The sequence below is a fragment of the Melozone crissalis genome, unplaced genomic scaffold, assembly GCF_028551555.1.
Source record: "Melozone crissalis strain CALT ecotype California unplaced genomic scaffold, PUWL_Pcris_2 ptg000041l_1, whole genome shotgun sequence".
NCBI classification, from domain to species: Eukaryota; Metazoa; Chordata; class Aves; order Passeriformes; family Passerellidae; genus Melozone; species Melozone crissalis.
The window spans coordinates 1,727,557-1,752,559 of NW_026535819.1; the positions used below are offsets into that span (position 1 = coordinate 1,727,557).

The 25,003-nt window shown below is 50.4% G+C and overlaps 2 protein-coding genes across 2 annotated transcripts; one reads left to right on the forward strand and one right to left on the reverse strand.

Annotated features, from left to right (window-relative positions):
• Positions 1–410: 410 nt before the first annotated feature.
• On the reverse strand, positions 411–11,867 carry MRRF (mitochondrial ribosome recycling factor). The gene is made up of 6 exons (XM_054284221.1): positions 11,687–11,867; positions 11,293–11,448; positions 9,964–10,082; positions 7,271–7,362; positions 1,870–2,029; positions 411–798 (listed from the first exon to the last, which is right to left on the reverse strand). The coding sequence occupies exons 1-6, from the start codon at positions 11,865–11,867 to the stop codon at positions 721–723; spliced, it is 786 nt and encodes a 261-aa protein (XP_054140196.1). The 3' UTR covers positions 411–720.
• A 1,081-nt stretch (positions 11,868–12,948) lies between these two features.
• Positions 12,949–23,440, forward strand: RBM18 (RNA binding motif protein 18). Its single transcript, XM_054284335.1, has 5 exons — positions 12,949–13,097; positions 18,471–18,597; positions 19,124–19,210; positions 20,958–21,043; positions 22,376–23,440. Exons 1-5 carry the CDS (start codon positions 12,985–12,987, stop codon positions 22,533–22,535), a joined length of 573 nt encoding a protein of 190 aa, XP_054140310.1. The 5' UTR covers positions 12,949–12,984; the 3' UTR covers positions 22,536–23,440.
• The last annotated feature ends 1,563 nt before the right edge of the window (positions 23,441–25,003 follow it).

The window sequence follows — 25,003 nt, forward strand, 5'->3', positions numbered from 1 at the left end:
CTGCCACCTCCTTCCCGGGGCTGCCCTCGGGGAGTACCTGCTCCCAGTGAGGAGCTGAGCTGGGTCATGGGCTCAGGACCCGCTCTGCTGCACATCCTCCAAGCCCTCAGCTCTGCTGCCAGAGGCTCTCAGGCTTGGGGAGGCAGATGCTGCTTTTGGGGAGTTCTGTGTTGGCTTTAGGTCCTCTCAGTCCTGGCTAAAGCAGCTTCTCTCCCCACAGAGCCCTTGCCCACCCTGGTGCCCTGGCAGGGGGCAAATGCCTGCTTTGGAACACGTGAGCCAAGGGAACACACCAACCAGGACCTGGCTGTGGTGAGGCTGCTGCTCCACACCTCATTTTGACTTTATTTCAAGCAGAAATAGGTGCTGAGGTTTGCAGCAGGACAGGCAGGCTCCTCTCGGGGTGGCCCAGGGGGCTGAAGGTGTGGGGCAAAGAGGGAGCACAAAGTGAGCAGGGCAGTCCTCCCTGTGCCTCCAGCATCGCCAGTCCTCCTTCCTGGTGTTTTATTTTTGATCTCAGTTCATGCAATTCTGTTCCCACCTGGATAAAGACAGCAAGGAGAGCTCTGCCCTCCCTCCAGCACACCCCAAGGCAGCAGCCAGGGCACAGAGCAGCCCCTGCCCACCCCTGAGGCTGCTGGCCCCAGGCTGGGGCAGCCCATTCCTGCTCCAGGGCAGCTGGGATGATGTTTGTGATGTTTTTGACAATTGGGATGGTGTTTATCCAAGCAGCTCCTTGGTCTTGGCTGCCAGCAGCTTGTCCATCTCTGCAGCAGCCTCATCTGCCATTTGCTGGATCTGTGGCAAGACAGCACAAACCAGAGCTCTGTGTGAGGAGATGGCACAGCTCAAAGGGAAAGCAGTGACCAATTCCCCTTTGGAACAGAGCTCAGGTGCCTGGTGATGGCTGGAGCCCTGCCCAGGGTCAGCTCTCCTGGTAACAAGGGATGGACATGGCAGTGTGCAGAGGGGATGGAAACAGGCAGGAAAAGCCTGGAGCACACCGTGGGCTGTGCACTGCTTCCAGGGGATGAAGGTCTGCTTGTCCCCAAGGCTGACAATGGCCTGCACTCATAATGGAAGATCTGGGTACAAGAAAGGAATTCCATGGGAGATGTTCCCTCCATCTGTGAGTGAGCTCTGGGACAGAGGCTTCCTGTAGGATTTGGTTACAATGGCATGGCCATTTTTCCTGCTTGCACAAACCCTCTGTATATCCATGTTTATTTTTGTGAGCACACACAGAACTGTCCCAGAGCATTTGCAATGTATCTAACTTTAGCTGTTAATAAACAAACAGCTAAGGAGTAATGGCCTGCCTTCAGAGGCATCAATTCAGCAGAACACTTAGGCTTGTGCCTGAGTTTATGCCCAAGTAATTGACTTTAGTGACATCTGCTCTTAGGGAATTAGGCATGTGCTTAAGTATTTTCCTGAACTGGAGCCAAAAGCTCAGAACAGAGATAATCTTGCAAGCCTTTTCATTAATAACAACTGGAGCAATGCTCATTAACACATTTGCAGTGGCCAGGCATGGCATGAGTGGTGGTACAGCCATGGTCATGGATTGTTTCACTCTTTAAATTCTGCTGGTTTGTGCAACAATCCCTTCTAGTACAAAAGCTTTTGGGGAATTCTTTTTCCCTGTGTCAGCTTACAACGGCTCATATCCTAAATCTGGCTTTGGGATTGAAGCCCCAAATCTCACAAAGAAAAAGCAGATACAAATGTCACTGCCAGCTCCAGAAATTCAGCCCAGGGCTGTCCATTGCCCCACTGGGTTCTCAGTGCTGAGGATTTGTCAGCAGAGCTGGGACAAACCACTGAGCTGTGGGACACCAAAACTTGGCAGAAGGAAAGGAAAATTACCTGCTTTTCTAGCAGCCAGATGGTATCTTCTGACACTTTGTTCTTGGACTTCTTTACTTGGGTGATGCTTTTGCTTCTCACCTTTCTCAGGGCCTCTTTGGACTTGTTGGTGGCCTGCTTGGCCAGCTTGGCCAGGCTCTCCCTGTGCTCCCTCGTGACCCTGGGAGAGAGGAAAGGAAAAACACCCAAAGGAAAAGCAGTGTCATGTGCAGCACAGCCAGATTTATTTTCTGTGAAGGGCTCTGGGTAAATGAGTGATCCTCCCCAACTGGGGCTGCCCTGCTCAGGGACACACAAGAGCTGCTGGGTTTAGATGGAGCTGGCTCTGTGTGCAGGCACAGTCTCAGGGCAGAGGCACTGAACAGCTCAGGACACGTTTTTATTGTGCTTGGGTTCACCTGGGAAAATCTGCCAGCTCTGCACAGCACTCCAAGGAAGCAGTCTTGAACCTAGAGTGGAAAATTTCCAGCTCATCTCTGAGCTGGGGATCTTGGACCTAATCTTGCTTTATAGTTCTTGCTGCAGTGCCTGAAAGTCATCTTGAAATCAGACTTTCCTTACTTCCTGCTGCCAAAGCATGTGTGGGAAAGAGGAAAAATCCAACTCCAGGCTTGAAAGATCAAGTGAAAAAGTGTCATCCTAAAAAGCACAAAACTGCAAAGCCAGGAAGAAATGTCTGCTCCAGAAACTGGGATTTGCCTCCCTGCAGCTGAAGAGCCTGAATGATGTACCTGGAAGTTAATGAGCTTATCTTTCACCCAATCTGATTCCAGCTCACCATGAGCAGGATTTCCCACCAAGATGATGTGAACACCTGGGGTGACAAGAGGATGCTGCTGGACGTGGTAAGCCACAGATAACCCAGACCAGGAGAACTTCTAATGAACCCTCCCCCTGATGTGGGGCCAGTCACTGCTGTGGTGTCACAGAAAAATGCTCAACTTTCTATCCCAAACTAAAAACTGGAGATGAGGGGCTCTGGGATAAAAGGCTCGGGAGTGGCTGATGTGTCCCCTGAGCTCGGGTCATGCTCCAGCACCTACAGCTAACCACTGTCAAATGCCAGTGCTTAACATTAATATTTTAATTATTTTCGTAGCTCTTGGAGTTTCCAGACTGCCTGGAGAAGGAAAAACCCTGGTGCACTCCCTGAGACTCACTAGCAGGAGAATGCGTGGGGGTGATACTGCAAAATAAACATTTCACAGGAGTATTTAGAATTGGCTGCAGCAGCCTGGGTCACCAAAACCCTGGGGCCAGGACTCTGCACAGAGAGCTCAGGAAACGTGGGGTGAGGGTGCCTGGGCTGTGCCCCTCGGTGGCTGTGGGCTATGGGGGGCTCTGGGGGCACAGCTGGACCCTCAGCCCATCCCCACAGCCAGGTCTCTGGCAGCCATCCCCATCTCCCAGTGCCAGAGGGAAGAGGGATTTACAGGAAGAAGCAGTTAGGATTTACAGGAATTCAGGATGGCCAGGAAAGCTGGCAGAGCCAGAGAGCCAACCCAGCCCTGGCACCCAGGGCACCCCAGGCTGTGGAGGGACTGGCCAGGCAATGTCACATGGAATCCCAGAATATCCTGAGCTGGAAGAGCCCAACTCCTGGCCCTCAGAATCCCAGCCAGTGCCTGAGAGTGTTGTCCAAATGCTCCTGGAGCTCTGGCAGCCCTGGGGCTGTGCCCATTCCCTGGGGAGCCTGGGCACGGCTCCACCACCTCTGGGGGAAGAACCTTCCCTGAAACCCAGCCTAACCCACCACATGTGGCAGGAGGATTCTGGTCAGCACAGGCTGGAGCCTGGCTCCAATGCCTGACCAGGAGGGAGCAGGGATCCCTCTCTGTGTTCCAGCACTGATTCCTCTGGGATTCTCACACCCAAGCCCCCAGCAGAGCCCTGGCACACCCAGAACCCCCAGTGGAGCTCACGGGCACAGCTCTGCCTCAGGGCACTTTCTCAGGCAGCTTTTTGGGGGTCAGTGGGGAGGGAATGCTGGCTGCTGAGCCTGCAGGAGGGAGCTGGGCTCTCTCCATGCCCTGCTGGGTGGAGGGAGCAGCTCAGAGGGGCTGCTCGGGGTGGGAGCCCAGCCTGGCTGTGCCCAGGGTATCGCTGGCCTGCCCGGGGCTGCTGAGCCTTGAAGGAAATGTTTTTGTTTATGCAGCGCTGCCAGATTTCCTCTGCTTCTTGGCACGGGGTCACAGCTTTCATGCCTCCCTGTCTGTCTTTATTAACACCAATTTCTTTTTATCACCGCGCAGCGCCGGGGAGTTTCTCAGCGGGTTTTATGTTCCAGCCAGACTGCGTGTAAATTCTCAGCAATGCTACCAATAATGCCAGAAACAGAGACTTTTCCAAGCAGATGCTGTTTCTGGTTAAGGAATCCATCAACACGAGCCAGGCCCCAGGTTTCTAAGGACAGTTGTTTTAATCCTGCCCTGAGATCTGGGACTTTTAAGCTGTTCTTAGGTATGTTTGCTGTTCTGTCTAGTAACCATCGTCCCTACCCCCTCCCAAAGCCAAAACCAAGTGTGGAGTGAACTTGGGGAAAGGGGGTCAGGTGGGGAATGAGGACAAGCTCCCAGCCAGCAGCCCAAGGAGCAGCAGGGTCAGTCCCTGCCATCCCCAGGGACAGCCTTGTCCTGCTGGCCCAGGGCAGAGCCTGCTGAGTGACATCTCAGGGGGTCACATCTTCTTTTCTGAGGAATATCTTTCCTTCTGCCTCCCCCAGCACTGCAGGTCCCACCCCTGAGAGTGGCAGAGCAGACCCTGAGAGGACAACCCAGCTCAACACAGGACATTTCTCTGGGTAAGCGTGATTCCTGTACCTCCACCACCAGGAATTTCCTGTGAAGGAGAGGGATCGGTTAAAGGAAAGCGGGCTAAGCTAAACACTCTGCATTCATAATTGCAGATAAACACAGGCTGCAACATTTATTGCTCAATAAAACGCAGGCAAGAGGCTCCTGATGATGAGCAGGAGCAGCTCACAACAGCTTTGGGGTATTTTCAAGTGAAATGTTTTGGTCCTTTCTCCCCATAGTAGGTATCTGCTTATTTCTTAAAGGGCAAAGGGAAAAAAAAGGCTTACAGTGAGTCATTAAACTTTCAAATGAGTCATCTGGCTTTCAGTAAAGCATGTGTAAAAATATTACTGATTTACAAACAATATCCAGTGTAACACAATGGGTCCAAAAAAGATGAATCTAAAAATGAGGCAATACCATAAAAGACACAAGGTCAGGTCAAATTCGGCCAAGAGATCAACCAATACAAATGTTCCCATGGATGGTTTTCTTTCCTTTTTTTCCTATTTTTTTTGTAATTTTTATTTTTAAACCCTCAGAGGCTGCTTTTTATACAAATAAATATTGCCTATGCAGTGCTAGCCACACAAACAGGAGAATGCCTTGGGGAGCAGAGGGATCCTGGCAGGCAGCACAAGTAAACACCAACCACACGAGTGTATTTTTTCTGTTCAAACTGCATTGCAAAAACTAAACTGATAGAATAAATACTGAAAAGCAAACTCCATTTTTTAATGCTCTGTTGAAACATTCTGGAGCACAGCTGGACCTGCACAAAGCAAAATATGGCACATGTGTGTCCAGCTGACAGGTCAGACTGAGGAGTGGTTATAATAACAGGTAAGGACAATTTGGATTTGGTTTCATTTTTGTTGTGCCTCCCTTCATGAAAGAACCAAAGCCTGCAGAACCAATATTAATATTGTCTCTTCATTTCTGATTTGCTGCTTATTTTGCACACCTGACGTAATTCTGCAATTTCACTGCATCTGTCTGTTACATTCTTTCACGAACTGCTGGAAATAACGCAAAACTTTAAAAAAATTGTTAAAAGTAAATGAGGGATAGAATAATCTTTGCCCTGCCTTTTTCACTAGGGGGTTTAAAAGGCTGGAACTGTTTGTGTTTTAGGCGAGTGGCTGAAACTCCCAGAGCCCCAGACATGGAGAGCAGCAGGGACTGGAGTGCCAGAGAGGGCAGGTGTGGGGCACAGACTCCTGAACTCGGGAGTGCCCAGCAGCCAGGAAGGGACCAGGAGCTGCAGCCCTGACTCAGGAGGGGAACACAGGAGCTTCCCTGGGAAGAGCAGCCTTGTTTTCTCTCTGCAGCACCACAGAAGATAGTGACAGACCTACACATTTGTTTAAAAACACAGGATTTTGTTAAAGCTGGGCATTTGCAGTTTTGGAGTTTCCTCCCCTGCAATTCGTATTCAAGGATGACCCAAGTGCCCATTAACAATCAAACCACCGTGCAGCAGCCCGGGAGCCTCAGCAATTACAAAGATAATGGTGACCTCCTCCTCCTCTCCTGAGGAATGGGGGAAGGGCAGGGAGCACAGGGAAGGAAAATCAGCAAATAGAATGATAATGTCACTGCCTCTCACCCACAGCCACGGAAAGCTGCAATTAGACTTCTCTGATCAAAATGCTGGGTAAAATTCCACAGAATGTTTAGAGGAGATTTACAGCACACACCAAATACCTGCCTCATCTTTACCAAGAAGTCACCTGCTTGTGCAAGGGGTTTGTGCACGCCCTGTGTGGGAGCTGTTTGTCTTTAGCATGGTGGGAAACCATGCCCAGCCACACCTGCGCAGGGTGTTCAGGTGCTCCACAAGGTCTGAGCACCCACAGGAACTGATGAATTTTCCTTGTGCCAGGCTCTGTGTGTGTCAGTGACTGGAGCTGCTGGGAGATTCCTCATTTCATCTGAGTGCAGCCCCATTCCAGGCAGAGCCAGGATCACTTCTGAGCCAAACTGAAGCATGGATGCAGCAGCACCTCCTGCCTTGTCCAAGGTCTGTGTTGGGTGAGGGAAGTGATGCTCAGCCCTTGCCTGAGTAACCTGTTTTTCCAGCCCCATACTTAATTTTCCATACAGCCACCAGTTACACACTGTGTATTACACAAAAGAGTGAGCAGATTTTTTGTCAAAGCTATAAATTTCCTTCCTCTCACTTTCATCAGCTCCTTTTAGTGCTCTCTGCAGCTAGGTGCTACTCTCCCCTAACACCACTGGTTCTGTGCTGGTGTAATTGCAGGAATTCAGAGCAGGGCAGCACAGAATCAGCCCCTGAATTTAAGCAATAGTTTCAAAAGCTTTTGGCTCTCTCTTTCAAAGTGCTGCAGCCAGCCAGGACCAAGCTTCCTCTGCAGAGGGAAGATGAAAAACAAGACCCATCATCAGATGCCAAGATGTGGTGACAGAGCTCAGACACTCCCAAGAGGTTTCACAAGACCCTTCCAAGGGCTTGGGTGTTTTCCTGAACCCAAACTACAGCTCTCTGGGAAGCAGCTGCATGGGGATACACAGCAATCATGCATGTTTGGCCTCTGAAGGGCACTCCCTGCATGATGCAGAGCTGGGGCATGGACACTCACTTGGGAACTGGCACCCGGATCACCGTCCCGTCCACCTCGGGGTTCAGGTTCATGCCACTCTCCCTTATGGCCTTTGCAGCTGCAGCTGTGCTCTGTGGAACAGATCAAAAGGTAAAGGGAATTAGGAAATAATCATTGCCATATGCCAGAACTCTGTCAATAGCTGGCAATCCATCTCCATGGAACATGGAAACATTTACTTGTGTTACCAGTGGGATCAGGAAGTGCCATTGGTGCAGAGAGCTTTGATCAGAGCCAGTGGGAGCTGCGGCCGCTCGTGCTGGGGTAGGGGGCACAGGAGGAGAGGGGAAGGCAGGCAGCAACAAAAGAAAACTGCTTTGCTTCTTTGAAACTGTTTGAATGGTTTGAGGCAACGCAGAGTGAAACCGCAGTAAATTCCCAAGGCAGGGCCCGACTGTGGCAAAGGAGATGAAAGATTCTGAGCATTTGAACATTCCAGCTGAATGTTTCCCCCTGGAAATCACCCAGTGCCAGTTCTGAAACCCTGACGAACTTAACCACTTCAGCACCACAAGCTGACCACAGGACACTTCCCAAAACTCCCCCCTGCTGTGTTGGGAAGGGGGGTGGCAGCTTTGCCTGGTGGCTGCAAGGTGATTTCACCCCCATCACAAGGTGAGCGCACCCCTACAGAGTGCCAGGCTTTGGGGTTAAAGCAGAGTTGGGCCAAGAACACCCACAGGGCTCTGCCAGGTCGCTTCATTCTTGACTCTGACAAGCCCCAGGAGTTTTTTTTCCTGTAGCACTTGTTTCCTACCAGGCATGATGCTATTTCTGATATTCTTTGCCAACATTAACTTCAGCTCCAGGCTGCTGCAGTATTTATGTAGCTCAGACTGTATTTATAAAGCTCAGCTTTTGCCAACTGAGGCACAAACTAAAGCTCTGCAGATTTGCTCAGGTCCCTCATGTGTGACATCACTGAATGAGATGAATGCTCTGCTGGTGTTCTGCAGGACACAACTGCTGTCCCCTGAAACTACAAGGGCAGAGAAAATGCAACCAGAATGATCTCAGCACGTTAGGAATGTCAGTGTGTTATTCCATGGACAGTGCCTGGTCTGCAGGAAAGAAATAGTAAAAGCTGTGTTGTTTAATATAGATATTGGAGGAGATAGAAGAAGAGGAAAGTAATGAGAGAAGGGAAAATATTGCAATATTGCCTCCTCTTGTAGCCTGTGAAAAAAATAACTGTATTTAAAAACCCAGTGTTGTTTGGTTTTATAACTCCTGGGAAGACAGACTTCGGCTCTGCAAGTCCTTTTCTATGATTATTTTATTTCTCAGACTCTTCAGGCAATTTTATTTGCTTCTCAGTGTCATGAACTACTGACTATATGCTGTAAATAATGACATCAAGTGATCAGGTCTCTAATGGTTTTAGTCCAATCTATCACAAAACAGGTGTGGGTATAAAGCAACTGTGGTGAGAGAAATGTTCTACGGTCCTTTAGCACAGAAAGCAAATGTAGGCAATGCTATGTAGAGGATATTTAATTTCTCCCTTGCCCATTTCTCAGCCTGAGCTCCCACCTGGCCATGGAGGAACCTCCCTGGCCCTCTCAGGACCTCACTGATGAGAGGCCTCCGTTCTTCAGGGCCTTTATACACACGGGATACACTCTAAGAAACACTCAGGCATCAAGTGCCTTGCACTGACCTCCTCTGAGACTTTGCTGACTTAATTAATTGGGGAAAGCCTTTGCAAAATAAATAGAGATAAGGCCTGGCACAGCTCCAGCCCTGGAGCAGGGTGAATTGTTAACCTTGAGCTCACTCCTGCTGCCCCGTGCCCCGCGCTGGGACCTGCTGCAGGCACCCCCAGGGTGGGCTCAGCTGAGCTGGGATTTGGATTTGCTGCCTCATTCAGGGGCAGGCCTAAGGCTCCTGCAGAAAATTAGAGAACTTGTCTCTCACAGAAGATAAACCAGAGCCCCTGATTTGGGTTCTGACCTGCAGGTGCTGCCAAGGGAGGAGCTGGCCAAGCTCAGCAGTGCCCAGGTCGAGCTCTGTGACAGTATGAGCCAGCTCAGTCCCATCAGGGAAGCTGTTCAGAAGGTCACAGGCACTGTCACAGCTTCTCTCAACAACTCTCAGGGATATCAGCAGCCCTGGTAATACATAAGCAAGTTTCAGAGGTGTCTGATGAAGTCCCCAGCACAAATTCCAATGACACGTCTGTTTCTGTGCATGGCCATGTCCTGACAAGGAACTGAGATGAATACAAGGGGCTGATAGAGCACTGCAGCCATGTGTGCAGCTCAGGTGAGTGTGTGTGCTCACACTTCTCATGAATGCATGGGAAAGGGGCAGGGCTGGAAGGGCACAGTGAATCCAGCATCTGGTCCATGGTGCTTTGTGCTGTTTTGCAGATCCAACTGCAAAGCAAACCCCTGGAACTGTGGCACCCCTTGGATACAGCCCTGGGAGCAAGCCCAGCACTCAGTAACTCTGCTGTGAGCCTGTGTGCTGCAGGTGAGCTGCTCTGGGGGCCACGTGGGGCTGGGGAGCTGCTGTCAGCAGCAAATGCCATTTCTGCTCAGTGTCAGCCCCAGTGACACAGCCCAGCCCCAGCCCTGCCACGTCTGACTGATCCTGTCTAAATGCTCCTTTCCCCAGCATCAACCTGTTTGTTCCTGTGGCAATTACCTCCCCTGCCAACGTGTCCTCACCTCTGGGAAGCTGGCCATGTTCACTGTCAGGAGCTGTGGGGACTTCTGTGAGATCTGCCCCAGCTGGTTCAGCGGAAACTTCCCGTCCTTTGTCACCACAGTTATGTGATCCAGGGCCCCTCAAAAGAACCAAACACAGGCAGCCTCAGTGGGACAGAACACTGTGCAGGGATGCTGCAGAAAAATGTGTCCACATTGTCCCACTTCCCTTCTGCCATGCAAAACGCAGAGGTTACAAAGGAAAAAATGGTGTTTACTCAGCCCTCAGGTGCTGTTTGTGTTCAGGCATCCCCTGTTTATTCACAAGGTAAATAATTCAAAGCTGCTCTAAAGCACAAAAACATGAAAACAAAACTCTTGTTTGTTTTTGCTACTAGAATAGGAAAACTAAGCAGGATTGTTAAGAATTAAAGGGAAATAGTTATTTTTTTAATTCTTACAACTTAAAGAAAATAAAATTGTTGCTATAAAAATCAAGACAACTATTGTTTTTAACTTAGCAGCACTATCTAAAACCCCTCTATTTTTTTCCAGGCCCCCAGAGGGGTGTTGTACACCGCCCAATTTAAAGTATTCCATTTCTCCCTGAGCTGCTCTTAATCTGCTCTCTATTTTCTGCTGCAAAATGTTAACAGCCCAAAAGACACATGGGACAGGAGGTACTTTATCAGTGCAATTAAAAAAAATACCTATGGTTAAAATAAATAGTTAAGAGACTGAGCTGGGCTTCCCAGCTCCATTAAAGACAGAAGTGCCCCTGCCAGAGCTGGGGTGGGGAATGATTCAAATCTGGTCATTGTTTAATGTTAAATTTTATCCCTGAAACTTGATACACTTACAAATGCTCCGAGTGTTATAGTAACTGCAGCTTAGGCAAACATTCACATTTCTTCCTAAAACACAGAATCCATGAAGGAGGCTCGTACAGGTTACTACCCACAAAGATGCACAGGAGAAAAAGAGTTTGTATATGCCAGACACCAGCCCAATGGCAATTTCCAAAAGGATCATTTAATGGCAATTGGATTTTTCCTGCCCTACTGCACCATTAGCTGACAACCTGCTTCTTCATCACATCTGCAAACAGTTCACTTAGACACTTTTGACATCTCCCACTTAAAAAAGCTATTTCCAGGAAGCTATTAACAAAAATGGATCCTTCCTGGTCAAGCTCAGGGTGAAGAAAGCCTCTAGCTGGGATGTCAGGGCTGTAGGAATTGGGTAACTCCAGGAAAAGAAAATTGATTTTGAAAAAATCTGAGCTGTCCATTACTGGGATTTGTATCCTTATTTACAGGCTACAGAGCATCACACAAGGAAGTTACCAACCTGGTGAGGTTCTAACACTGAGATTTCTGCTGAAATCTTCTTTCAGAGCTTCTATGACTGCCTGCATGTCTTCACTGGTTTCCTCCAAATTGATAATATCCTCAACTAGGGCAGCACTGATATTCACTTTGGCTTGACTCTGCCCTTTGCCTTTAGCTGCAGAGTACACAAAAGATTAGTTTCTATTTCTGACAAGTTAGTTGGAAAGTAGAAAGAAGACATTAAAGTGAGATTTAGAATCAAGTCTAAGATAAACTGAAGTAAAACAAAAGCAACTGTATTTTTAATGAGTAAACAGCTCACCATTTGAGCACAACAGCCAAAATTTATAAATATATTAGAAATGCTTATAAGTGTGAGGGTGTAAAACCGTGAGAAAAGCTGCGGTTTTTACCTTTTTTGGTAGCCAGCTGCCTGCTGAGCAGCAAGTGCTGGGCACAGCGGCTGCAGCCCCCCGGCAGCGGGAGCGGGGCCGGGCAGCCCCCGGGAGAGCGGGGCAGCCCCCGGGGCACGGCCGGGGCGGAGCGGAGCAGCAGCGGCGGGAGGGGACGGAGGCAGCGCAGCGCCAGAGCCATGGCTGAGTGCTGTGTGCCCACCTGGAGGGGAGAGAGAGAGGAGAGAGGGGCTGGACTCAATGGAGCCATGGCTGAGTGCTGTGTGCCCACCTGGAGAGAGAGAGAGAGGAGAGAGGGGCTGGACTCAACCAGAGCCAGGGCTGAGAGTGCTGTGTGCCCACCTGCCAGGGAGAGAGGCGGGACGGCAGAGAGGGGCTGAACCCAACGGAGCCAGGGCTCAGGGGCGGCTGTGGGGGCAGCTCCGTGATACGGGCAGAGCTCTGGGGATCGGCTGTGCCCACGGGGCAAATGCAGAGGGAAGGGCTCGGTGGGTGCCAGCGGTGTCAGCACGGCCTCTGCACACGTGTCCGGCCTCTGCACATCTGCCCAGATGTGCTCGTGACACAAACCCACGGCTGCCGAGCAGGAGCATGCCCCGGTACCGGCTGCGCGTACACCAGCGGGGCTGAGGCTTCTGCCTCAGAGCTCTGCCAGCCCCGTATTCACAGGGTTCGTTCCACCGGGCCGCTCGGGGCTCTGCCAGCCCCATAATCACAGGGTTCGTTGCTCCGGGCAGTGTCAGCAGCCGCGGAGCTGCGGTAACACACGCGGAACGCGGGACTCGGGCCCCGCGGAACCGACGGCGGAGAGCGGGGCGCTGCCGCTGGCGGCCACCGGGGAAAGCGGCGCTCCCTGCGCCGGGGACACCCGATACCGGTCCCGACACCCGGTTCCGGTCCCGCGCAGGTGCGCACAGGCCCCGCCCCTCTGCCCCACCCATCCAGGCCCCGCCCCACCAGGCCCCGCCCATCCCGACCCCGCCCCGCCCACGGTGCTGCCGCTAGTCAGGAAGGCCGGCCCGCTCGCCCCGGTGCCCCGTAGAAAGCCGCGCCGAGGGGCGGGGATCGGCGCCGGTGATCGGGAATCGGGGCCCGGGACCGGAGCCCGGGGGAGGCCAAGGTGAGGGGAAGGGAGGCGGGGAGGGCGGGCGCCATCGCCTCGCTCACCGTAGCGCGGCCCTGCGCGGCCCGACAGCGTCATCGGCCGCGCCGCAGCGTGACGTCACCGAGCGGCGCCAAGGGCGGGGCGAGGCCTGCGCGGGGACGGGGCGGCCGCGGCCCCGGCACGGAGCGGGCCCATGGAGCCGGGCCGGCAGGCGCTGCCGCTGGAGAACGCCTCCATCCTGTCCGAGGGCGCGCTGCAGGACGGGCACCGCCTCTGGATCGGCAACCTGGACCCCAAGATCACCGAGTGAGTGACCGACCGCGGAACCCCCCCGGCACCGCCCCCGCGGCGGCACCGCCCCGGACGGGGCCATGTTCCCGCAGCGGCACCGAACCGTCCGGGCGGTGCCGCCTCGTCCCTCCCCGGACCGGCAGCCCGCGGGCCCGGGGTCAGCCCCAGCACTGCCCGGTGCCAACCGCTCCCCGGGTGCTGGAGGTGCCCCCACGGGCGGCGGGGCCGGTCGGGAGCGGCGCTCCTGGCTCTGCTCTGCCCCCAGCCAGGCGAGCAGCCCGTGCCTGCCGGTGCTGCTGCGGGCAGGAATCGCTCCAGCGTGGGTCCATCCGTACGCGGTGTCCTCCCGCACCGAGGGGCTCAGAGGCTGCAATCAGCACCCCCTGAAGCACCGCTGAGCTGGGGCTGAAAACATCCCTGTGCTCCAAACCGGGGAAATGTAGAGTATCAGGCTGGAGCTCTCAGGGTGACAGTGCTACAAATGGTAAAGCAAGGCACAGCCCTGGGAGCTGTACCCAGAGAGGTTGGGGTCTGGAGGAATGGAGGTGCCAGGGCAGAGCTGACAGGCTCTGGGTCAAACAGCAGCTCTGCTTTGGTATTTTTTGCTGGGCGTGGGTTCAGAGGAGAGTGGCTGCAGCAGTGGGTGGGGAGGAGGTGGGAGTGGTGGGGCTGGCTGCTGTGGTGGGTAAATGCACGAATCAAACGTGTGTGTGAGCATTTTGTGTTTTCTCCAGGCTATGGATAATTACCTCCTGCACAAGCATAACATTTGAACAGCTAAATTGTCAAGGGAATGTGATGTGCTGTCCAATGTTTGGATAGGGTGCTGTGAAATAACTAGGTTGTATAAAAAGGAAAGCAAACCAAAACAATTTGGGCTTTACACACTCACAACAGACAAGCATTTTTGATTAACTATTGTGTGTGCCTGTCGTGGAATACTTTTTCTTCCTGGTTCTTTTTGTGTGTGTGCAGGTGCTGGGGTTTATTCTGAGCGTGGTTCATCTGAGCAGAGCAGCTCCCTAATAGCCTCTAAATGGAATCATTAATGCTTTGTGATTTCAGCCATTCAGCTTGGGGAGGTTTCTGCATTAATTACCACTCCTCTCCCTCAGCTCTGTCCCTGTGGTTTGTCCACATTCACTGACCACGTGGAATTAGATGCAGGAATTCCTGAGAGTTGTTTGCTGGCTCCTCAGGGATTCAGGGGCTGGGTGAGGGCAGAGTGCAGGGTGTGGGTGCATTGGATCCTCAGTGCTGTTAAAGACCCTGTCAGGGTAGGTTGTTCCTTTTAGTCTTGGCCAAATAAGTAATAGGTTTATATGGCAAAATTTACTGTTTTCATCACTTGGATGAAGTGAGTTTGGTGGTTTCTCAGACCTAGAGTGCTTCCGTGCTCCTAAATGTTGAAAGTTTGCCCAGTGATGAGTGGCAGTGCTTGCTGCTTATTTCAGGCTTTATAGTTTTGTGTCTTGCTTTTTGTTTTGCTTTAAAATGGCTTTTCTCTCCTGCAAGTGATGCTGTGTCTCCATTTCCTTGTGAATAAAAGAAGAGGACGCTCCTTTTAGCACATTGTCAGTGTAAAGAAAATGTGTGGCCAGTAAATTTCTATAAATCATCTTGACCCTTATTCTCCCATGCTAAAGGCTTACATCTCTAGTTCTAGTTGCTTCTCTGAATTACTCCTGTTGAGGTTACTACTCACATGACTAAATCAAACTCCTGAAAATGAAATGTTTCTGCATTTGCTGCTTTTATCTTATTTTTAAAGAGCCGCCTTTGTTATTTCTATGTTGGATTTGTTTGAGTAAGGCTGATTGAGTTGTTGGCAGAGTTAATAAGTGGTTGTGACACTCTCGAGCAGAAATGAGATCAGAAAGTCTTGAATCAATCCAAGACTTCCATTTAAAGAGCAAACTGGAGCTGCAGTCAAGTGCTGGGGCGTTAATGGGTAATGTACACATTGGAGCACGAGCTGCAGGAGCAGCATTTATAAATGTAGGGCTGCCCACAAATTCCAGCCTGGGAGCTGGAGCTTTTGGGAGGTTGTTGCACACACGCAGTGACTGTGGCTCATTGGGGGTGCTGGCATGCCCTGGGCACTGGGTTATGGTGGCTCTTCAGCCTGGCATTCCTCCCTGCTGGTTGTGGTGACTCCTTTTATCAGCACCCTTAGAGCATTGCCTGCCTGTGGAGCAGGTGCTGTTGGGACTCTCCTCAGTGTTCTCAGCAGCTGGAAGAGTTCAGCTGGCACCAGGGGACCTCACGGCTGCTTGTGACAGAGGATGGTGTCTCCAGGCACCCTGGGACCGTGAGATCCCTGCCATGGGGTCTGCACGAGGGTGGCAGCAGGTGGTTCCTCGAGGTTTGGTGTCAGCACCAGCATTTGTGCCCCAGCTGCACAGCGGGGCAGGCCATGTGCTGTGGGTCAGCTCTCATCACCCCTCGGTGCTCCCACCCCATGGGGCAAAGCCACACAGCTCATTTCTGTCTCCCTAGAATTGCCTCCTGTGCCCATTCCTGTCCTAGATCTTTCTGACACTGTGCAGCTCTTTGGCCAGGCAGAGATTTCATTTTCAGCTCTGCTCACATGATCCGGTTTCCCGTGGCCTTTCAATGCCCATTCATTTTGCACGGGGATGAAGTAGGGGTGTTGACCTTCCTCAGCCGCTGTGCTGCTTGTCGAGGATCCCATCTCACCGAGTGTCACCTCGAAAACAATGTGTGCACAAGCTGTTGTCACAGCCCCCCGCCGGCAGCTCCCAGTGGGGCGGGATTCCTGCAGTAATGGTTTCTGCATGTGGCCCGGCCCGCGCGGCTCCTTGGGACAGCATTGTTCAGAGGAAGCCTTGCCTGCGTCTGAATAGCGCTGGGGGTGCCAGGAGGAAGAGAGGAGGAAAGGGAAACGGGGCAGCTGCAGGTTTGTCTCCAGCCACATCAGATGACGGGAAGTGGGGATGGAGCTTGGCCGCGGATCCGCGCTGGGGCCGCGGCCCTGCCAGCGCTTCTGACCTACCTTGTTGCCATAGTAAAGCTTTTGACATCTCTTCTCACCTTTTTTTTATAATTATTATGCTTTTATTAATAAGGCTTCAGGTTTTCCATGACAGTCTTCTTCCCTGCCTTTTGGCCTGGAGAGGTCAAGTTGCCAAGTTACTCTTAATGCCCTCAGTATTTTATCTACTTGTCAAGTTACTGTTAATGCCCTCAGTATTTGAACAATAACAAACCATAATCATAGCCTAAAACATGAATTATACAGGATTTCTGAGCTGCTCCACGGAGAGGAGGTGACCTGCAGTTGTGAAATTGTAGGCATGGTTGGAAAAAGGGTTCTAAACAAAATAGATGGCATAAGTAACTTCTAGGCTGTTGATGAAAATTGTTTTAAAGGAGCAACTATCACCTCACTGCTAAGAAGGTATTATTTGAATGCAGATGCTCTCAGGGGAAAAAAAAACACCCCCAAAAAGTTCCTTTTGGCAAGGCAGCTGTGGGATTTTTAATGCAGAACTCAGGGAGAATCCTCCTTACCTTTCCCCTGTCTCTGTAATGGCCAGAAGGGGAACAGCATCCTGGTGTAAGGGCTTTATTTCCATACTGCTAAATTCCGAGGGCTTTTGGAGCAGTATATTTACAGAAACAAACCTGAGGTGGGTTTACGTGTCTTGGAAGCTCTGGAAGTCCAACATGTGGAGTTTTTTTATACATCACGTCTCCAAAGTCAGTGTTTTCACTTGTACATGTGTGCCTGCTTTTTGGAACTGTGAGGCGCTGAAATTTGGCTACTGTGTAATCAGCTCCTTTTCTCTGCCCTGCCCTTTCCAGTTGCCCTTGCTTTCAGAGCAGTGTGGGAGCTCATAGGTGTTGCAAAGGATGTAGGAAGCCTTCCATAATCAATGACAATGTGTGTGCTCCCCTGGGGTGACTTGGCCCTCCTGCACTGCCCCTCTGTACACACGCTGCACCTTCACCTCTTTAAAAGTGCACATCCTGAATGTCCACTGTGACCCATCCTGTGGGATGACTCACATTCCTGGAACTTTCTTGCCTGGCTTCTGAAGCTTAACAAAGGGCTAAGGCTCTTTTCAGACATCCTATCAGGCTTTATTAGGAAAAATGTTGTCTGCCCTTCCCATCTGGACAGTGCCTGGTGCACTTGGCTGCCTTGGGCCACTGCTGGCCATTCATGTCTGGCCAGGGGAGGTTCATCTCGTGCCTGGTGCTATCCTGGTAGGCTCTGAGCACTGAGTATTACCTCAAACACTGAAAATTGGGGTTAGAGTGTGTGGTTTGCTAACAAGCACTCTGTAGCTGCCTGGGAGATGAGTCCTGACTAGGACACCCTTATTAAACACTTAAATAATTCTTAAATGTCAGGGATGGGGTCAGACAGTGAAGGAGCAATGAGTGTCACTTTCCTCCTAGGTCAGGCAGTGTTGTTAAACACTTCAATCCCAGGGAGCCAAAAAAAGCTGCAGAGAGCTCTCAGGATTAGATGGGGCCTGTACAGCATATGTGCTCCTTGTTTTAAGTTGCTCGGTGCACCAGATACTAAGCAGACAGATTTACTCTGGCTTTCCCCAGTTTTATTGGAAACAGCACACTCCCCACTGGATGGCAGGAAGATAATTGGCTGAAAAAGTGTCTGACTCCTATGAACATGTCACTGAAAAGCTGTCTGAGCCAGAAGCACTGGCAGATTTAGGCTGGATCATACTGAGGGCTGGCTGGTGCCTTTTTTGTTGGGGGCCTGCTGGCAATTCCTGGTTGCAGGTTGTTCTAGTTATTCTTCTGTCTTCCTGCATCCCCATCTTTTCCAGGCAGGTGTCTGTGTGCCCTGGGTGTCCTTGCCAGGCACTGGCGCTGGTTGGCACAGGGCAGGGTGGGTTTGTTCTGGGACAGGGAGGGCAGCAGGAGGAGCAGGGTCTGAGGGATGCAGGTGCTGTGGGCTCAGAGTGCTTCAGCTGGGACAGGGGTACAGGGGATGGAGCTTCAGGAGGTCACATCAGGGCTAGAGAGGGGAGACAGGAGGGTTATGCCTAAAGTAGGAGTGATTTAGTGAGGCAGGAGGCAAAGCTCTCCCAACCCCTTGGGAGCCATTGCATAATTGTCCAAAAGGCAGCTATTAATAGATCTCTGTGCCCTTCAGCTGGCACTGCTGGGAGGGAACTTTGTGCCTTGGGGCTTTGGAAAGTCACTGGTAGTGCTGCTCAGAGCTATGGATGCTGAAAGGGGTGGTGTACAGGACAGCCACCTCTGCAGGGACTTGGGAATGTGTGTGTGACACAGCTGAGTGTGAGCTCTGTGTGTGTGTCAGGGGTTCCTCTGTATGTGCTCACTGTCAGTGGGATCAAACATGTCATAAATGTTTTCTCTTCCCTTCAGATACCACCTCCTCAAACTGCTTCAGAAGTTTGGCAAAGTGAAGCAATTTGACTTTCTCTTCCACAAGTCTGGTGCTCTGGAAGGGCAGCCCAGGGGTTACTGTTTTGTCAACTTTGAAACCAAACAGGTAAGTTGCTTTTTATTTAAACTTCTGATATAAATGACTAAATTCTCTCCCAGTTTTTTTTAATGCTAATTCAAAACTACAACAGGAAAGGTTAAATTCAGTACTTTGTCTGCACAAACCCACAGATTTGAACAGCTCTGCTCTGTCACAGCCACTTTGTGACTGCTCCTGGAAGGAGCAATAGTGATTTTCTATCTCCTCTGCTCTCTTCTCCTGAATCCTGCTTTTTGGTGCTAACCAGAAAGGGCCATTTCTTTGGTCCATTTTATAGAAGGATGGATGATAAGGATCAGAAGAGCCCTAACACTGTGCATCTAGAAAATAATTCACAGCAAGGCAGATAAAGTCTGGTTACTGGGAGTCTTTCAAAGGTGTCCCTGCATTGGGGTACAGTGGGATAAACTTTCTGTGCTGTCGGTGAGCTGTACTTACAGTAGGCTGAATAACAAAGAGCAGAGGGCTCTTTGCATGTGAGTGGGTTTTGACTAGAGGCTTGGTGTGTTTATGGAGCTGTCTTCCTGTGCAGGAAGCAGAGAAGGCGATCCAGTGTCTCAATGGGAAGCTGGCCCTTTCCAAGAAGCTGGTGGTGCGGTGGGCACACGCGCAGGTCAAGGTAAGCTGGCTGCTGCTAGGAGGAATTGCTTCTGGTTTGCAAAGCTGAAAAGCTTTAATAATAAAGCCTTCTTATCAAGGCAGTCCTGGCCTGGCAGAATAATTTCAGTCTGTTCTAGGAAATAACGGGGGGAGCTGATGTTTACAGCTTCTCCTGTCTAGCCAAGCTGTGCTGGATTAGCTGTGAGTGAGGACAGGCCCTTTAACCTGGCTTCTTTGGGAGGGGGTTTCTGCTCAGAGCAGTGTGAACAGATTACTTCTCTAAATGCCCATGTTTTAACTTTTCCCAAACTTAGTGAGTAATTGGCTGGAAGTTTGAATCCTTCCCTTTGTGGTTTTTTTGCATAGGAGAGGTATGGAAATTCCCAATTACCGGTTGCTGTGTTACTTGGTTCCACTTCTGAAAGCACTTATGTGGCAGCAGCTCTAATTAGTTTTGACTTTAAAGTAACATACTCTGCATCTAAGCTAAATATCCTTTTATTCCTTACTCCGTCACATAAACAATCAAGTTTTTAAGATTGACTTAGGCAGTTCCTTCTGGAACATCCTTATTTTCATTTTTAAAAATTCTTCTCTTGTTTCTCCTACAGTTATTTACTGTCTTGTATTTGATAAAGCAATTTATTTTTAATAGCTTTCTTTGCAGATAGACAGATTTTGGGGGAGGCAGAGGGGAGATGCCTGTTGCTATTTTCCTTTGGGTAGTTTTCTTTTATTTGATTATTCTCCCAGCAGGTTTCTGCTTTGTCTTATTGAGTACCTTAGTGCATCTGTTTCAGATGCTTAAAAAACCAAAGCAGGTATCTTCATTAAAGGAGACCACATTGTTTTAGTTACTGACTTCAAGGGCTCTTGTCAGCACATCCCAGCTTGTGCAGATCCAGTCTCCATTTTCTGTGTCTGTGGAGCTGCTGGAGTGCCACGTGCTCTGGGATGCCTGAGGAATGATCAGGCCAGCAAGGAGTCTGAGCTGGAGGAGTGAGTGTCTGCCCAGCTGCTCCTGGGGCTGGGGAGGAACATGCATAAATAATCACTCACTTCACATGGCATTTTCCAATCCCTGCATGGAAAGACTTAGCAGCACAAAACTTTGGCTCATTGTAGCAGTAGTTGTTTTAGACAGGACCAGCACGGTGCTGAGCAGCTCTGGGATGAGTGGCCAAGGCTCAGCAGACGCTGTCTGTTTGAGCAGCTCTGCTGAAAAACAAACCTGACTCTGTGCCAAGCGAAATAAGGAAGCAGAACACTGCAAATAGTTCAGGAGGCCCGTTGCCCACAGAGATGACAGGCTCACAAGCTGCTTCTACAGAAAGGAGGGGGTTCCTAACTGATTTTTTCTTCTTTTTTTTTCATCTGTTCTCCCAGGACTGCCCAGTTCTGTGCAGTTGTGCTTGGGTTACCTTCTGGCTCTGCACGTAAAGAGCACAGCAAGCAGTGCAGTAGTTACCTTCAAGTTTACCATCTGTGCTTCCTGCCTTATGTAGAGGGGAACAAGAAGTGACAGGATGAGGTTGAAGGATCCACACTACAATGCACAGAACTGTTCAGTATCCAGCCTGCATTCCATGTTGGTACTAACCAAATACCGTGGTTGGGATTTGTTTCAGTGTTTGGCCACCAGAATCTTTCCTAGCAAAAACTCCACAAAACCTGAGGCAATGTTAATCCAGCTTTAAAGTCCATCTGTGGGAATGTTTCTTTGTTCCTAATTGCAGCTGACTCAGTCCTTGGTCTCTTGCTTGCAGAGATATGATCACAATAAAAATGAGAAGATCCTTCCAATCAGTCTGGAGCCATCTTCCAGCACGGAGCCACCCCAGTCCAACCTAAGGTAGGAGATGGGTTGGGTGAGAGGTGACCCTGCTGTGGGACTGGCAGGGGACCAACTTCTGCCATTTCAGTAAGATTTAGGGTTGTTGGTATTGTTTGTGTTGAAAATGTAGCACAGCAAAAAAGTTGTTTTTGAAAGGGCAGGGCCTGTGAAGTCACTCACCTCATGTGGGATACTTCAGACTGGAAGTTTATTTTCTAGTGCAAAGCTAGTGGGTACTAGGAAGGGTATGAGGTGAGATGAGGAGCTGGGAATGCATAGCACTCCAGCTCCTTTGGCCAGAATCTCTACACTTCATGTGAATTGGGTTTTTACTGGACTAATTTGGTTCAGCAAAATGCTTATGAGCAAGAAGTTCCTCAATAGTGGCAGAAGATGAAAACAAAATCACAGATAATACTTCACATAAAGCTTAATTTTAAATTTTTTTTGCCTCTGGGTGTTGTCTGTGGGATGTGGTTAAATTCTCCAACCACTGCATTTACCTGAAGCACACAGCTGCTTTGCTAATTCACAGTGTGTTTGTGTGGTTTTCCTCTGTGTTCTGTCAGTGGAACCCTGTGAGGAACCAGGACCTGATTAATGCACTTGCCCAGAGATAAAATGAGCTTGTAATTCAGAAGTAACAGGCTAGGAAGGGAAGAGCAGAGGGGTTTGAGTCATGCAGATTGTTAACTTTGTGCATCAGTGGCACAAAGGGGTTGTTCTGGTGAGGATGGATGGTGCAAGAAGCCACACTGGGGCAGGGAACATTCCTCCCCGTCCATAGCCAGTGGAGGACAGTGAATAACAAAAGCCCTAGGAATTTGGGGTGTAACCTAGGATAGCTTCTCCCTTTGGGATAAACCCTGCTAATGCTGAAATAATGTTTCTTCCTGACCTAATTAGAGTCTGGGGTTTTCCCATCCGAGCGGGCTGTAGCTGGGAGGAAGTCTGGCTTTCATTTCTGTGCTGTTCCCAGCAGCCTGCTCCGAGCTCTGCTCTGCTGCACATGCTCACAGCTCCTGACATGACATCATGTCACATGAAGGAGGAAGCCTTGCCGTGCTCTTGTCTCACTCAGTGTCCTCAAGAAAGCACTGAGTGGGTGCAGGGGCCGTTGTTTTGGGGTGCTGAGGTGTCTCTGGAGGAGCAAAGCCGTGCAGAGGTTGAAATGCAGCAGTGTGGGCTCTGAGCTGTACATTCCTGCCGAGCTGTGGATGCAGCAGTGGGGGCTGCCTGGCCCCTCCTTGTGCAGGGAGGATTCTCATGTCAGCAGAATCTCTGCATTTCTGTAGTTGGGTTTCATGCTAAGATCAAGCTCAATTTCCCTTCTGCTCTTTCTCTTTCCAGTGTCAGTGCAAAGATAAAGGCCATTGAAGCCAAGCTGAAAATGATGGCAGAAAATCCAGATGCAGAATATCCTGCAGCACCTGTTTATTCTTACTTCAAACCACCAGATAAGAAAAGGACTACTCCTTACTCCAGAGCTGCCTGGAAATCCAGAAGATGATGCTTGTGAATGGATGATGGTAGCAAGAAACACTGCTTTGTATACCTGGAGTCCTCCAATGCTTTTGTACTTTTGTAGAGTGGGAAGGACAGTGCCACCTGAGCAGGGCACGGCCAGCACAGCCCTCTGCACACCTGAGGGTCTGCACGTTCTGCCTGTGCAGCTCACAGCTGAAGGCTGTTGAGAGAAATAGGTTCCCTTCAAAGCCTCTGATGAACACACAGGCAACCTCTCGTTAGTGTGCATTCATTAGCCAGATTAGGAACAGTAACCAGCGTTGGGAGTAATGCACATCCAAAAATACTCCATTTAACTGATTACTTTTTAAAGTATTTTTGAACAAAATGTATTCCAATTCATGTTTTAATGGAAGGGGAAGCACTTGGTTTTGATTAACATGCTGTAGTTATAATGGAAAAACTTTTTCATCTCAATAAAACTCATTTTAAATAGATCTTGCAACACCTTTAGTAACTGTGCATGCAATATTTTATATGCACCAAGGCTAATTGATTTTGCATTTTGATTTGCACACTCCACAATGTTACTTTATGACATGGTAATGACACAGCACAGGTATTTTCAGTGTCATTTAGGCTGTAGGTGTGTGCCTGCCTGTAGAAATTAGTGTATTTACACATCACTGAGGTCTGTGCTGTGCCCTGAGCTTTGGCATTTGTGTGCAGGGATCCCTGATGGTGGCAGCTCCTCATGATCCGGGTGTGGCAGTGTGGGGGTAACTGCAGCCTCTGAGACATCTGCAAGCCATGAACTCGGTGTTTGCCCCCTGTCCTGCCCAGCTTTGGTTTCCACAGGCTGGTACAGGTGGTATGAGGTGGCACCAGGGTTTGTGGGGAACTGGCACTGCCCCAGGGCCAAATCCAGATCTGATGGAAGGCATTGCTCTGAACCTTCTGAGCTGCAGCACATTTTCCCCCTGAATATCTGAGGTAAAAACATTTTCTGGCACCATTTTCTCCTTTGTGCACACAGTGCTGTGACTGCATGTGCCAGGAGGATGTCAGAGAGCTCACGTGCTCACAGGTCCAGGTGACGCTGGTCTGATTTTCCCTCCCCAGCCCTGTCAGACCTCATCGGTCACTCCTGAGCTGCTCCCCCGAGCTGGTTAATGGTGGTCTCAGACAATTTGGAGAGAGCCCCAATTATTGCAGGCAGGAGTTGCTCAGTGGCACAGCCCAGGGAGGTTTGTGTTCCTGCTCTCCCTGCAGGCAGAGCTGGCTCCTGCTGCCCAGCCCAGCACCTGGAGCGGAGCCTGTCTGTGCCGGAGGATTGTTGAAAGCCTCAATTGTTCTGAAGTAGGTCTTGTGCTGTTAATGTTTGTTTCCTAGTTTTTGGGTACCTGAGTAGAGGGAAAAATAGTGTTCTTGGGAGTTTGTACCCCTCTGAATGTGAGTGACACTCATTTGCATTCCTGTGTGAACAGCCTGTGTTTGTTCCTGCGTGCTCTAACGTTTGTAGCTTTCTGGGTCTGTATCTGCATTGTTTAAAACACCTCTGAATTCTGTTCCCATTAGGAAGATACCTGAAGATACCTGGCTTCAACTGGGTGTGTGGCTGTGCTCCCCTCAGAAACATCCTTTGATATTTATTTGTATTTAAATACAATTTGTTGAAATTCCTACAGCTCTAAATAAACATTTAAAATGCATGTTTTCCTCCAGGAAAGCCGAGGGTGGCAAGCAGGAAGTGAGTGAGGGTGGTAAATGCTTGGCATCAGCCGAAGTCCACTGACAGAACCCGGGTACAATAGCATCAGTCTTTTTTTTTTTAATTATTTCTGTGCCCTGCCGTGGTCGCTAACAGAAGTGCCTTGTCTGTCTGGTCAGGCTCAGACCTGGGGGAGCTTTATTGCAGGTTGGTGCTTGTGCTGGTCACTGCTGCTGCCTGCACTCCCCGGGGCCCAGAGCTCCTCACCCTGGAGCTGGGAGGAGGGAAATGCTCAGAAATGGGTTTTTTTTCATGAGCATCAACCCTGGGACTTTGCATTAGACTATCGTGGAAGAGATTTGAAGAGCGCTGGGGAGGCGGCATCGCTGGAGCCGTGAGTAGGGAGGGTGGCAGCTGGTGGTGGGAAGGGGAGCCGGGCTTGGTGCCTGGTTCCTGTGCAGGGGAATTGGGCAGTTCTCACCTCCAGCCTGCCCTCCTGTCCTCTGAGGGAGCTCCTTGCTTCCCCTGGATTTCCAGCAAGCCCTTGGGAGCAAGGTGGGTTACTGAGGGTGATGTTCACTGTGACACAGTGGGTTTTTCCCTGGTGTTTGAACCATTCTGCCTGTGGTGACAGTCCCTCACTTGGGACAGGCATGGAATCTTCACTCTGGGAGCACAGAACATTCCCAACCCCAAATTCTGGGGTTCTGGCTGAGCTGCTGCTTGACAGGCTGCCACCTTGCTGCCTGTACAAACTCCAGGGCTGGAGGAGGGAGCACAGGAGGGTGAGGACAGGGATG

Bases quoted from the DNA above. Each gene is read 5' to 3' on its own strand.
- MRRF (XM_054284221.1), bottom strand. From the start codon at position 11,867: ATGGCTCTGGCGCTGCGCTGCCTCCGTCCCCTCCCGCCGCTGCTGCTC. The intron at 11,449-11,686 runs GTAAAAACCGCA...TGTACTCTGCAG, and splicing joins GCAGCTGGCTACCAAAAAAG to CTAAAGGCAAAGGGCAGAGT. The intron at 7,363-9,963 runs GTGAGGACACGT...TCTGTTCCACAG, and splicing joins ACATGGCCAGCTTCCCAGAG to AGCACAGCTGCAGCTGCAAA.
- RBM18 (XM_054284335.1), top strand. From the start codon at position 12,985: ATGGAGCCGGGCCGGCAGGCGCTGCCGCTGGAGAACGCCTCCATCCTG. The intron at 19,211-20,957 runs GTAAGCTGGCTG...TCTTGCTTGCAG, and splicing joins GGGCACACGCGCAGGTCAAG to AGATATGATCACAATAAAAA. The intron at 21,044-22,375 runs GTAGGAGATGGG...TTCTCTTTCCAG, and splicing joins CCACCCCAGTCCAACCTAAG to TGTCAGTGCAAAGATAAAGG.